This window comes from Balaenoptera physalus (genome assembly GCF_965194825.1).
Source record: "Balaenoptera physalus genome assembly, chromosome: 20".
Taxonomy (NCBI): Eukaryota; Metazoa; Chordata; class Mammalia; order Artiodactyla; family Balaenopteridae; genus Balaenoptera; species Balaenoptera physalus.
This window is the reverse complement of record NC_138901.1, coordinates 10,896,889-10,909,701: the sequence shown is the minus strand read 5'-3', so window position 1 is coordinate 10,909,701 and position 12,813 is coordinate 10,896,889. Positions and strand designations below refer to the sequence as shown.

The window sequence follows — 12,813 nt, the reverse complement described above, 5'->3', positions numbered from 1 at the left end:
CAATAAAGTTGATTCAAAATAACAAAAGGATAGACAGGCAGGAATCCCCAAGTTAAGTTAGGAGTGGTGGTGGGACGCCTAGCCCACGAGGTTTAAAACAGAGCAAGAGTGACAGTAACCAAATGCTCTGCGCTGGCGCGAGCCCGTCAGAATAACTGTCACAGCAGAGCAGAGATGCAGGACGAGGATGGCATCCTCATCTCCATCTATGTGATCAACGTGGCCATTCAAATCAGTGAGAGAAGCGCAGATCATCTGATACATGCTGCTGGCATAACTCACTCCCCAGCAGAGAGAAAATAGAGATGGACCCCTATTCACAACATACCCCCAAACAAATTCCAGGTGGCTTCAAGATCTAAGTATGTGCAAACAATTGAAAAAACTCAGGAATCTGTTTGTGTAACCTCGAGTTGGGGAACCTTCTTAACAGTCCAGGAGACCCAGGAGCCATACAGGAAAAGACTGATACACAACTAAACACTAAACACATTCTGAGTGGAAAGAGACCATAAAAAAAATGTGTAAAGGCAAGCAGTAGACCAGAGGTAGCGTTTAGAATAGGTATTAAAGACAGGGGTTATTAACCCCAATATACAAGGAGGTCCTAAAAATTGCTAAGAAATAAGAAACAGGAAAATCAGGCAAAGATATAAACAGGCAACCTCCCGAGGAGGAAACGCCAAAACACACACACACATATACACACAGGCACACGCGTGTGCTCAGTCCCCCACGTGTAAACCAGCAACGCAAATCCACTGAGAAACCCCTTTTCATGCAGTGGGTTGTCAAATATTATAGACCGATAAACAAATGAGTGACTTTAGCAAAATCACAGGAACAAAGTCAATGTACAAAAGTCCATTGTATTTCTGTACCTTAACAATGAGAAACTGGAATTTGAAAATTTTAGAAAGTACCATTTACAATAGCACCAGAAAACACGAAACACTTAGGTATAAATCTAACAAAACATATGCAAGACCCGAATGCTGAAGACAAAAACACTAACAAGGGAAATCAAACAAGACCAAGTAAATGGGGAGACAGATACACCTGCTCATGGGCTGGAAAACTCAGCAATGCTAAGGTGTCAATTCTCTCTAAATTGATCTGTAGCCTCAAATCCCAATCGTGATACCCGCAGGAACTTTTGTAGAAACTGACAGGCTGATTTTCAATGTTTTTGGAAAGGAAAAAGATATTGAATAGACAAGACAATTTTGTAAAATAGAACAATGTTGGGGGAATCACATTGGACAGAGCCACAGAAATCAAGACCGTGTGGATTTGGGCTCTTGGATCAGTGGACACAGCAGAGGGCGCAGAAACAGACCCACGAAAACAAATATGGTCACTGATTTCCACAAGGATATCATTGTAACAATTGTTTATAGTGACAAAACAACAAACTGGAAACAATCTGAATCTTCACATCAACCTAGGAATGTTTCATTAAATTCTGTTATATCCATAGTATAATCTGCAACTGTTAAAGAAAGATAATGTCTGTATTACTTTTTAAAAAAATAAGTTGCTGAATTATATGTACTATTTTTGTTAAGGAAAACAAAACAAAACAAAACCACAACTAGGAGGGAAGGGGGCGGTAGCCCCATCCGTCCATGTATGTGTGTGTGTGTGTGTGCACGTGCCTGTGTGGGTGTAAGCTCTGTGGTAGAGGGTTTGACCTGCTGCAGCTTCTGCGGTTTGAAAAGTCAGTTAAATGGAGTGTTTTTTTAAAAACTTATCAGCAGTAGATGCATTTGATCAGAATTCCTCTGGACTCAATAGCTAGCGGGGTTATTATTAACCACGTAATTGTAAAAGTGATGTCACATTTGTTTTTATTACCTGCTCTCATTTGTATCTTTAAGGCCCTGAACCTTTGGCTCAGTGACAGCCTGTGATTTAATTACCAGCCTTTTCTCAAGGGAATGAAATCCAGCTAAAGATGACAGTAGAGAGAAAACATGGCTCGGAAGGAAAAGGTGGGTGTGTTCCTTGAACCCTTTTACTGAGTGAGAGTATTTCTGGTCCAACGGTGGGATACATCTCACAAATGGGTCATGAGATTGGGGGGTGGGGGGGCGTGTCACAGCCAGCGTTTAAAAATACTGGAGTGCATTGCTTGCACAGACTGAGGGTAAAATAGTAGTTCATGAATACTGTGCAGACAGCTGTGTGTCCCGTAATCATTTCAGTGCAGTAAGAACAAGAATTGCACAGGCCCTGATGCAGGAGGTCGGCAAGGGGAACAGCGAGTTTCCTTGTGCTTGGGGTGCAGGCTGCTGTGCCTGAGTGGTTTCCTCCCAGGACCCCGAGCTCCCAGGCTCCCCACACCTCCCTCCTCCCACCCACCTTCATCCTGTGGATCTCGGCCTTCATGGCCCGGATCTCTGTCTGGCCCGTCTCGGAATCCACTGAGGCGCGCATCTCTTTTGCCAGTTGGATTTTTTTGTCCCAAAGCATGATCTGGTGTCTTTAAGGGAAGGAGAGGCAGTGTAAGAGCTGGAGAACGAAGAGGTTTTCTTTCTGATGCTTCGGTGAGCGCTGTGTGCTGTGCTTGGGGCGGGCTCCGAGCACAAGGAGCAATGTCTGAAATGGGCTACGGGAGACCCTCGCCTTCCCGTCCATGAGGGGCGCCCTCGCCTAGCAGGTGGTCTGGTTAATTTGCAGGCACCTAGGCAAGGGTTTAAATAGAAACAAATGTTACCATTCTGGGACCAGAAGGTGAACTCAACCCCAGTGCCCACCACCCTCACTGGGGGGCTTGGGGGGAGCGGAGGAGAAAACAGATATGTAACTTTAGGAGAAACTGAGAAAAGCAAATATAAGTGATAGAAGTTGATATAAGAAGAAGTCAAAAGCCTAGATAGATGAAGAGCCTGAAAGCTATTAAAGTGTTAGCAAAGACACATGCCCCCCACCCCCTGTGGTCTGAATGTTTGTGTCCCCACCCCCCCAAATCCACATGTTGGAATCCTTACGCCAAGTCTTGGGATGGTGATGAGGTCATGAGGGTGGAACCCCCATGAATGGGATTAGTGCCCTCATGAAAGACACCCCACAGATCTCCCCCTCTCCTGCCACCCTGTGAGGACACAGCAAGGAGTCTGCAACCCAGAAGAGAGCCCTCACACGACCATGTAGGCACCCTGATCTCAGACTTCCAGCCTCCAGAACTGTGAGCAATAAATTCCTGTTTATTGTTTATAAGCCCCAGTCTGTGGTGTTCCGTTGTAGCAGCCTGGGGAGACTAAGATCCTCTGCAAGCTCCAGGTGGTGTTATGTGTAGATTCTGTCAAACCACAGGGAGGGGATGATCCCTTTGACACTCAGCCCCTTGGCAATCACATGGCACCAATCAGGGTGCATGCATACAGTACCCGCTCAGGAGCCCTTGCAACTGGAGATACAGATCTACGTGCACCAACGGGGAAGGACATCCACAGAAAAATATAAGGTTACTTCAAAGGGGGACATAGAGACCAATCTCATTTTTGTTTAAAAAAAAAAATGAAAGAAATACACAGAGAAAATGGTAAAGTAAGAGGGTTGGATTAAGTGTGATTCTCCTTTCTACTCTGCACATAGTGTTACGGTTTAAAATGCTTACCGTTGGGTCTGGATTACTCTTACAATCAGGCACCAGAAAGATCATACAGTTTTAAAAAAGTCTGTCCCAAAGGAAGCCACTCTGTTTCCAGCGACCACGATCATGTGTTTGGCGGGAGGGCTGCCCTGAGCGCAGGAGACAAGAACCCCACTCTTCCCCGGGATCCCCCTCGGGTCCCAGAGCCGCCCCCACCTCCCGGGCCGGTTTACGTGGACGGTGGCCTCCCACGGCTCCGTGGGGCAGCGACCCTGGGACCGGAGGCGCCCGGCACTTACTCCGCCTCCACCAGGCTGTTGAGCACGGCAGCCTTCTCCTCCCTGAGCTCGTTCAGCTTCTCCTGCATTTCGATGGTCTCTCGCTCCGAGGCCTGCATGGGGAGGGGGCGGCTGAGGGTGGGGCTGAGGGCGGCGCACACCTGCTCCCCCGCCCTGCCCCCTGCCTGCCCACCGCGGGCGGGAGCTCGAGGTGGAGCCCACCTTGAGCGCGCGCACGAACTCGCCCTCGGTGGCCAGGGTGCCCTGCTGCAGCTCCTCGGCGCTGCATCGGTTCTGGTTCATCAGCACGTTGAGCTTCTTCAGGTCGCTGTCCAGGTCCCTCATGTGCCGCTCGATCTGCTTCTGCTCCTTCTTCTCCTGGTCGATCTTGTCTGCGGGGAGGGCGGCCGGGGGTCGGGGGTGGCCCCTGGGGGTAGTGATCCGGGTCTGTGCCCAGAGCGCCCTACGGCCCCGCCGACCTTCGGGCACCCCCGCCCAGCCAGAGGAGGCCGAAGGGGACAGGGTTGGCGCTCAGACACCAAGCCCCTAGGAAAGACCAGCCAAGCTCAGGGGCAGGGCCGGAAAGCAACGACCCTGACCACCAACAGGGGGGTTTGGGTGGCCCAAGGGCAGGAGCAGCAGGCGGCAGGACCTCCGGGGAGAAGTGGGCATGATGCGTTCAGGCCGAGTGGGCCCTGGACACCAGGCAGCACTTCCTGTGGGGCTGCAGGGCTGGGCTGACCAGGTGGGACCAGGTGGGACCGGGACACCACAGCAGGTGCTGTGGAGGGGGCTGGGCAGGGGAGCTCACTTTCTATCCGTAGTTTCTTCTGCTCCAGGATGTGGATGTCCTTCTTGGACATGTCCAGGGAGGCCAGGTGCTCCTCGCGCTCCTGCGTGACCGTCACCATCTCCTGCTGCAGTCGGAGCCAGGTCACCTGGGCCTGCGTCACGCCGGCGTTGTGCTCCTCGATCAGCTTGGTCAGCCTCTTGATCTCCAGCTCCAGGGGCCCCACTTCTTCCCCCTGAAAGTGATGTTCACCAGAAAGCAGAATGAGCCTCTAAATCCGGGTGGGCTGCCGAGGTTGGGGACCCCTGAGATCATGTGTCTGTACGACGAGTAGGGGGTCTTTACTCAGAGGGACCAGGGACCCTGTCATTGGGTCCCCTCCCCTGAGGGCCCAGGCCATATGGCCTGACCTGCTGTGGGAGATATGGGTCTGGGGGTCTGTGACCCCTTCCCCTCCCTCCACTGGCCGGGCCCCACCATGCCCCAGTCTTGGGGCAGGGGCAGCAGGGCCTCTGTCACCCAAAGGGGCTTTGCAAATTGTCTTTTAACAGCACACTGTCATGGGTTAGGGTCTTTACTCCCTTGGAATCCACTCAGGTTGCAGCTCTGAGACCGCACTCTGGTGTCGAGGTCTACCTAAGAGTGCGCCCCTAGCTGCCCATTCTGCTCTGGGACTTGAAGCTGTTGGTGGGTTCCTCAGGTCAGCGATACCTGGATAACCTGTAGGACTTCAAGCCCCAGACTCAGCAGACCACTTCACTTAGAGCTGCAGTCAGTGGTGAGATCCCGCCCGCTGCCTGTCTTCGCATAGCCCGTGGGCCGCACAAAAAATCAGAAGAGAATTTTGTGCCAGGCGGAAGTTATATGGAATTCAAACTTCAAGGACCCTAAGTTAGGTTCTACTGCACACAGCCACACCCGTCTGTTTACGTACTGCCTGTGGCTCCTCCTCATAGCCGCTGGGGTGAGGGGTTGCAACAGAGACCATCTGGCCTGTAACACCTGAAATACTATCTGGCCCAACAGAGAAGGTCTGCAGACAGCCCCTGAGTCAGAGCATTCTGCACAGACACATGCGCTTCACCTGTAAGATCGGCAGGACAGGAACGCGTGTGTCCTACGTGAGTTCGTTTCTGAACATAAGAAGTTCCTGAAATGGCCAGGCATAGATATCAACCCGAGCGGCCTCTCCCGGCCCTGGGGTCTTACCCCGAGTTCAGAAATCATCTGCTCCAGCTGCTTGTTCAAAAAGTTGATGAGGCCTTGCTTTCTCTCAATCAGGATTGTGCGCCTGGAGATTTCATTTTCACTGTTTGTGATGAGGTCGTTGACTTTTTTCACTTCCTTGTCCAGCTCGGCCAGTGTCTTCTGATGCATGTCCAGCCTGCAGCTGGTGTTCGTGATGTCCAGGGTGGTCTGAGCAATGTCACCGTCAATTTTGGAATGATGTGTCACCTGAATTAGCAGAAGGAAACATGTCTGAACTTTTTTTCTCTTTCTGGGAGGCTCCAAATGAGCTGGTTGGCTTCTTGTTTCCTTGATCCTCCGGGTATTCATCTGGAGAAATTCCAAAACATAATCAGGAGAGGAGGATGTTGGCTTTCTCTCCACCTCATGACCTGTCAAAGGACCTACTTGTTGGAACCCTATTGATTTCTCACAAAAAAAGAAAGCTAACATTATTGTCTCTTCTTATCAAACAAACAGTAACGTGCATTGAAATGGGGAAATGTGAAAATACATATGATCACCCATAAATCTGCCACACAGCTAGCCAGCATCACTATTTAGAATCTATCCTGCTTTCCCGACTTTGTATATAAACCCCTCTCCCCCCGCCACCAAAAGAAAAACAGGATCACACTCTACATATAGGTTTGTAAGCCACTTTGCAATTTGACAAATTTCACGTCATGTCATTTTTAATGGCTGTGTAATACTCAGTCATATTTGTAACAGAGATCAGGAAGCAAGTCACAGCTGTCCCTGGGAATGTCATCTGTTCCACAATGATCATGGGGCACTGCTCTTGACAGCTCGTGTGTTTTGGTGAGGAAAACCAAGATGCCTGCCTTCTTTGAGCTTGTCAATCTGTTATCAACATTCCGACTCTAAATAATGCTGTGACAAACACCAACTTCTAATTTCTATTTGATGGGACAAATGTCCTTACATTTCACTGGAAAAGCTGGACACAGTCCTTGAGAGAAAAGATTGTACTGTGGGGTGTCACTTGCCACTTGGCCGGAGGCTTGTGACCCTGGGGCTCTCGCCAACCTTGGTTCTGGGGGTGGGAGCTTCGGCCCAGGGCAGAAATGCCCAGGGCTCCTCGGGGCTGCCACTGTCCTGAAGGCTGGGCCAGCCCACCCTGCCTCCTCTGTTGGCTTCCGAAGACAGATTTGCTCCATTCTTTCCTACAATGGAGGGTTGATCATACGGATACTTGTGAGAATCAGGGAGGGAGGCAGCTCGGGCTCACTTTGGGATCAGGGCCCTTTTCCCCGAGCTGTGGCTCTGCCTTGACCTTGCTAGCCAGCCCCTCTCCATTGGTTGCCCACTAGTTCCTGCCCATGCAAATCCTCAGCTCTCTACCAGCCTGTGGCTCCCATCAACTCCTAGTCTCCCAGGGTTATCTCTGCCCCTCCCCACATGATCCCAGCTGGCTCTGTCACACATGCACTCTCTGACCAGCCATCGTGCATGGCTTTCCAGGACATTCCTAGGTTTAAAGCCAGACCCTGCCAGCATCTCAAGTCACCCAGCTCCTTGCGGTCACACCTTGGCCCCTCTGGCCCCTCTGAGCTCTGGCTATCCACCTGTCCCTTTCTTTGCCAAGACCATCCAAGGTCAAACAGGGGCCCTGCCTTCCTCTCTACCCCAGTGCTAGCCACCCTGGAAGGGCTTCAGTTCCTAAGTCCCCTTTCAGCCACCAACCAGGCCAACCAGAGCACTCCGACCTCCCCTCAGTCCCCTTGGGCTGTTTGTCCCCTTTGTTGAGACCACCCTGGCCTCCTCCTGGGACATCAGTACTGCTCCTGAACTAACTGTGTAGGCCCCACGGTTCACCTGTGCCTGCCCTCTCTCTGGACCCAGCTGTGGATGATTCTGTCCCTCCACAATCTCTGCTCCTTGTCCCAGATATGCCCACCCTGTCTGCCACCAGCCCATGGGGTGTAATGAGCAGTTTGGGAAAAGTGCCCCCTTTCCAGAGCTGGACTTGCATCTGCTGGCTATTGTTGTAACAAATGCTGGCCCAGGACTCTTTACTGCCCTCCTGTGGATGTGGGTGGTAGTACACCTGCCACCCACCAATTGTTGCAACAGATGCTGGACCAGGATTTTACTGCCGTCCTGTGGACATGGGTGGTGGTCCCAGATATGCCCATCCTGTCTGCCACCAGCCCACGGGGTGTAATGCGCAGTTTGGGAAAAGTGCCCCCTTTCCAGAGCTGGACTTGCATCTGCTGGCTATTGTTGCAACAAATGCTGGCCCAGGACTCTTTACTGCCCTCCTGTGGACATGGGTGGTAGTAATGGGCTGCCCACCAATTGTTGTAACAAATGCTGGCCTGGGACTCTTTACTGCCCTCCTGTGGACATGGGTGGTAGTAATGGGTTGCCCACCAATTGTAACAAATGCTGGCCTGGGACTCTTTACTGCCCTCCTGTGGACATGGGTGGTAGTACATGGGCTGCCCACCAATTGTTGCAACAAATGCTGGCCCAGGACTCTTTACTGCCCTCCTGTGGACATGGGTGGTAGTACACCTGCCACCCACCAGTTGTTGCAACAGATGCTGGACCAGGATTTTACTGCCATCCTGTGGACATGGGTGGTGGTATACTTGCTGTCCACCAACTGTTGCAACAAATGCTGGACTAGGACTCCTTATTGCCCTCCTGTGGACATGGGTGGTAGGACATGTGCCACCCACCAATTGCAACAAACGCTGACCCAGGACTCTTTACTGCCCTCCTGTGGACATGGGTGGTAGTACACCTGCTGCCCACCAATTGTTGCAACAGATGCTGGACCAGGACTTTACTGCCCTCCTGTGGACATCAGTGGTAGCACACATGCCGCCCATCAATTGTTCCAATGAACGCTGGCCCAGGACTCTCTACTGCTCTCCTGTGGACTTGAGTGGTAGTACACCTGCTGCCCACCAATTGTTGCAACAAATGCTGGACCTGGACTCCTTATTGCCCTCTTGTGGACATGAGTGGTAGTACATGTTCCGCCTACGTGGGTGGCTGGGGAAGAGGGACACCTGAGGGCCAGGGGACCGGCCTCTGTGGTGCTGCAGCAGGGCCGGGCAGGTTTACTTCACACCCACCACACTCCATAGCTTCTCCAGTACACACTGCCCCCCACCCCAGTTTTGCTCCCAGCAGGTAGTCTTGCCCCCACTTCCCAGAATAAGAACTGGAAATACTCCACCAGCATCAGCTAGGGCATCTCAAGGAGATCCAGGCATGGGTGGTCTTGGTTCCAGCCCTGTCTCCCTGGTTCCTTGGCACACCAGGCCAGGAGTGAGCTGGTCTCCTCCCAGGTGTCTGGGAGGGGTGAGGTGCTTCAGGCTGCTAGCCAGATAGACAGCAGCCCCGAGGCAGGGGTTCACATCACAGGAAGAGCCAAAGAAGAAACTATTTAAGTAACAAATTGCTTTTCTAAGGACACAGGGACCCCCCCCCCCCACTCAAAGAAAAGCAAGACCCCTGGGGGAGCAGGAGAGAGCTCATGACAGGGGTAGCGGGGGGGGTCCCCAGGCCAGGTGGGCCAATCACATTCACTCAGGACCTCCAGGCACACCCTGGGGAGGCAGAGGCTTGGGAAACTCCACAATCCATTTAAAATGTTCCTACCAATTTGACCAGGGTTTCTGCTGCAGCAATTTATCCTCAGACATGTGGACAAAGATGTGTGAGCAAGCATGTTCAGTGCTGAGTTATTTATAAAGTTTAAAACCTAGAAACAACCTGAAGTGTCTAATGAGAGAACTGTTGAACAAAACACATACATTTGTAGGATGAAATGTGATGCATAAGCCAACATGTACTTTTTCTAAGAATATTTAATGGAAAATGTTATGTTGAATGTGGTCAATAATGTAAAATAAAACACTACATACATAGTGAAAAATTCATTGACAACTACACTTGTTTGTGCACTTTTCTCTCTGTGTTGTATTTCATTAAAGTTAATGTAAATGGATTAGAGTGGATTAAAAACTGGTATATAGTAAGAGTCCTATGTCCTCTAGGGTTGTGTGTGCACAGGTGTCTTTACACGTGTGTTCATGTATGTGAACATGCACAAATGTGTGCATGTTGGCGTGTGTGTGAACGAGTGTGCGTGTGTTTGCTCACATGTGGGGATGTGTGCACGTGGGGATGTGTATGTGCACGTGTGTTTCTGTGTGTCTTTGTGTGTATGAGTATGACCGTGTGTGTTTCAAAAAATTTCCAGAGGAAATACACCACAATTTCAGAAGAGATTATCTCTGGATGGTGGGACTGCAGCTGTCTTATTTTCCTCCTATGCCTTTTTGTACTTCTAGGTTTTCTACAATAAAAATGCTTTCCTTTTCAACTAGAAAAAAATGAAAGATGAATGAACATGCTGAGTGCCCCTTGCTCCCGCCCATTCCACCGCATGTGGTCTGTTCCCTGCGAGAGGCACCCCAATGCCTGCTCTCCCTGAGGTCACCTGCCTTTTGAGGCCCAGGTGTGTGCAGGTGGCATACCAGGTTGGTCTTTTCCTTCTGGAGCTTCAGGATGAGCTGGTGGAAGTACTTGGTCATCTTGTTGGAGGTCATGTGCTCTTGCAGCTTCTCCATGATGGAGGCATCCATCTTCCTCCTCAGCTCCAGCTCATGCTGGATGGTCTGGTGGAGAGTCTGCAATTCGCCCATGGTTGCCGTGTATTCCTGGAAAGGAAGAGCTAGAGGGTGGGTGGTGTGAAGGAGGTCGGGGAGGCTTGCCCTGTGGGTGGGAGACATGACCGTACCATGTGGGCCTTGCCCAGTGTGTCCTCCGTGTCTAGCAGGGTGAGCCTGTAGGTGTTGAACTCGTTCTGCAGGGCCTCCTCCTTGGCCAGGCACTGCGAAGTCAGTTTCTGCATCAGGCTGGTTTCTATCTCTGCCCGGTTCAGGATACTGGCCAGCTTCTCGTTCTTTTCTTCCTCCTTTATGATGGATTTCTTGTAGGCTTCGAGCTCGCCATCCATGGACTTGACCTGATGCTGGCATTCGCTGCCAAAATTGAAAGAGCAAAGCTAGGACATCGGAACACCAATGTGTATGGTGGTCCCTGCTCAGAGGAAGCTCACAGAGTGGAGAGAAAGAAATTAGGAAACCAACTCTTTTAACAGTAGTCGAATCTTTTTTTAAAAATTTTTTATGACATTCGCATATTATTTATTTATTTATTTATTATTTTTTGGCTGCACTGCACGGCACGTGGGATCTTAGTTCCCTGACCAGAGATCCAACCCACACCTCCTGCAGTGGAAGCATGGAGTCTTAACCACTGGACTGCCGGGGAAGTCCCAATAGTAATCAAATCTTGACTAATATTTTCTAATGTATTAGAACTATTATCCGGGACTTCCCTGGCAGTCCAGTGGTTGGGGCTCCATTCTTCCACTGTAGGGGGCATGGGTTCAATCCCTAGCTGGGGAACTAGGATCCTGCATGCTGTGCAGCCAAAAATTAAAAAAATAAATAAAAATAAAAGTTAAAAGAACTATTATCCATCTCAAGTCCAAGTCTAAAACTCTTCTAATATTGTGATTATGGGAGGGGGAAAGGGCAGGAAACTGTTGCCTTGTGCTTGTGGGTGGGGAATGGTTGGCACCAGCCCATCTCCTTTAGTCATGACCATCACCCTGGAAAGGATATGCTGTTATCTCAGTTTTGTACTCGTGAACACGAAGCTTAAAGCATTTGAGGCACACAGTGAATGGTGTGGCTGGGAGGAACACAGGTGGCTGTCTCTTCAAATCCCCTCAGCATACTGGTCATGGAAATACCCATAAGTAATGTCAAGGTAAAAAATGCAGATCCTGGATAATGGAATTTGCATTTTTGTGTGTGAGACATTTTTTCCCTTTCATTCTGTGCTGTCCTGCTGTACTTTAAGCATGCTTTTCTCTACTTATGGTATCTTATCCTTTGAATAAGTTCTTATTCAACAATTCAAAAAGTACTTTCTTCTTGAACTAGAATAATACCTTCCATATTTTTCTCACATCTATTCCTGGGCCTTGAACTCTCTTCCCCAAGCAACCTGTTACTGTCTCTTAAATGTCTTGCCAGATATATTTTGTGCATATATAAACATTATGTTTGTGGGTGTTTATGTATTTCTCTCCACTTAAAAAATTACAAGTGGAAGCTTAGTATATCCTATTCTGCACCTTACTTTTTCTTGTGTTGTATCTTAGAGATATTCATTATCAGTGTACATAGAAATTGCCTTAATTCTTTTCAATGACCAGATAGTATTTTAAATATCTCATTGGTATATGATTAGGCTCTATCCAGTTTTCTGTTCTTTCCCCAATTTCACCAGTATAGCAATAAACGCCTGCACACATTAAAAAAAAAAAAAAAAAAAGATACTGAAGAGATATGCTGTGTTCACGCAGCAGAAGATTCAATATTATGAAGGTGTCAATTCTCCTCAAACTGCTCTATAGTCTCAATGCATTTCCAATCTCAATGCCACTAGGCATTTTTCCCCCAGAAATTGACAAGCTAATTCTAAAATTCATATGGAAATCCAAAGGACCTAGAATAGCCAAAATAAGTTTGTAAAAGAAGAAAAAGAACTCCCAGTGTCTGATTTAGAGACTTTCTATAAAGCTGCACTTATGAAGACAATGTGGTATTGGTGAAAGACAAATAGATCAATAGAACAGGATGGAGAGTGTACACACACACACACACACACACACACACACACACACACACACAACTGACTGATTTCTGACAAAGGTGCCACAGTATTTCAGTGGAGAAAGGATGGTCTTTTCACCAAGGGTGCTAAGACAACTGGAGATGGACATGCAAAAAAAGACTGAACCTCAGACCATAATAAAATTAACTTGAAATAGATCATATACCTAAATGGAAGAGCTAAAA

General features: G+C 49.2%; 1 protein-coding gene across 2 annotated transcripts in view; it reads right to left on the bottom strand.

The window, feature by feature from the left end:
- CCDC40 (coiled-coil domain 40 molecular ruler complex subunit) overlaps positions 1 to 12,813 on the bottom strand; it is a 43,806-nt gene that overhangs the window by 4,865 nt on the left and 26,128 nt on the right. For both annotated transcript variants that reach the window (XM_082441510.1, XM_082441511.1), the window contains 7 exons: positions 10,677 to 10,920; positions 10,414 to 10,596; positions 5,876 to 6,121; positions 4,688 to 4,901; positions 4,099 to 4,268; positions 3,898 to 3,989; positions 2,365 to 2,485 (listed from right to left, as the gene is read on the bottom strand). In XM_082441510.1, coding sequence (XP_082297636.1) covers positions 2,365 to 2,485; positions 3,898 to 3,989; positions 4,099 to 4,268; positions 4,688 to 4,901; positions 5,876 to 6,121; positions 10,414 to 10,596; positions 10,677 to 10,920 — 1,270 coding nt within the window. The remainder of the gene's footprint in view (positions 1 to 2,364; positions 2,486 to 3,897; positions 3,990 to 4,098; positions 4,269 to 4,687; positions 4,902 to 5,875; positions 6,122 to 10,413; positions 10,597 to 10,676; positions 10,921 to 12,813) is intronic.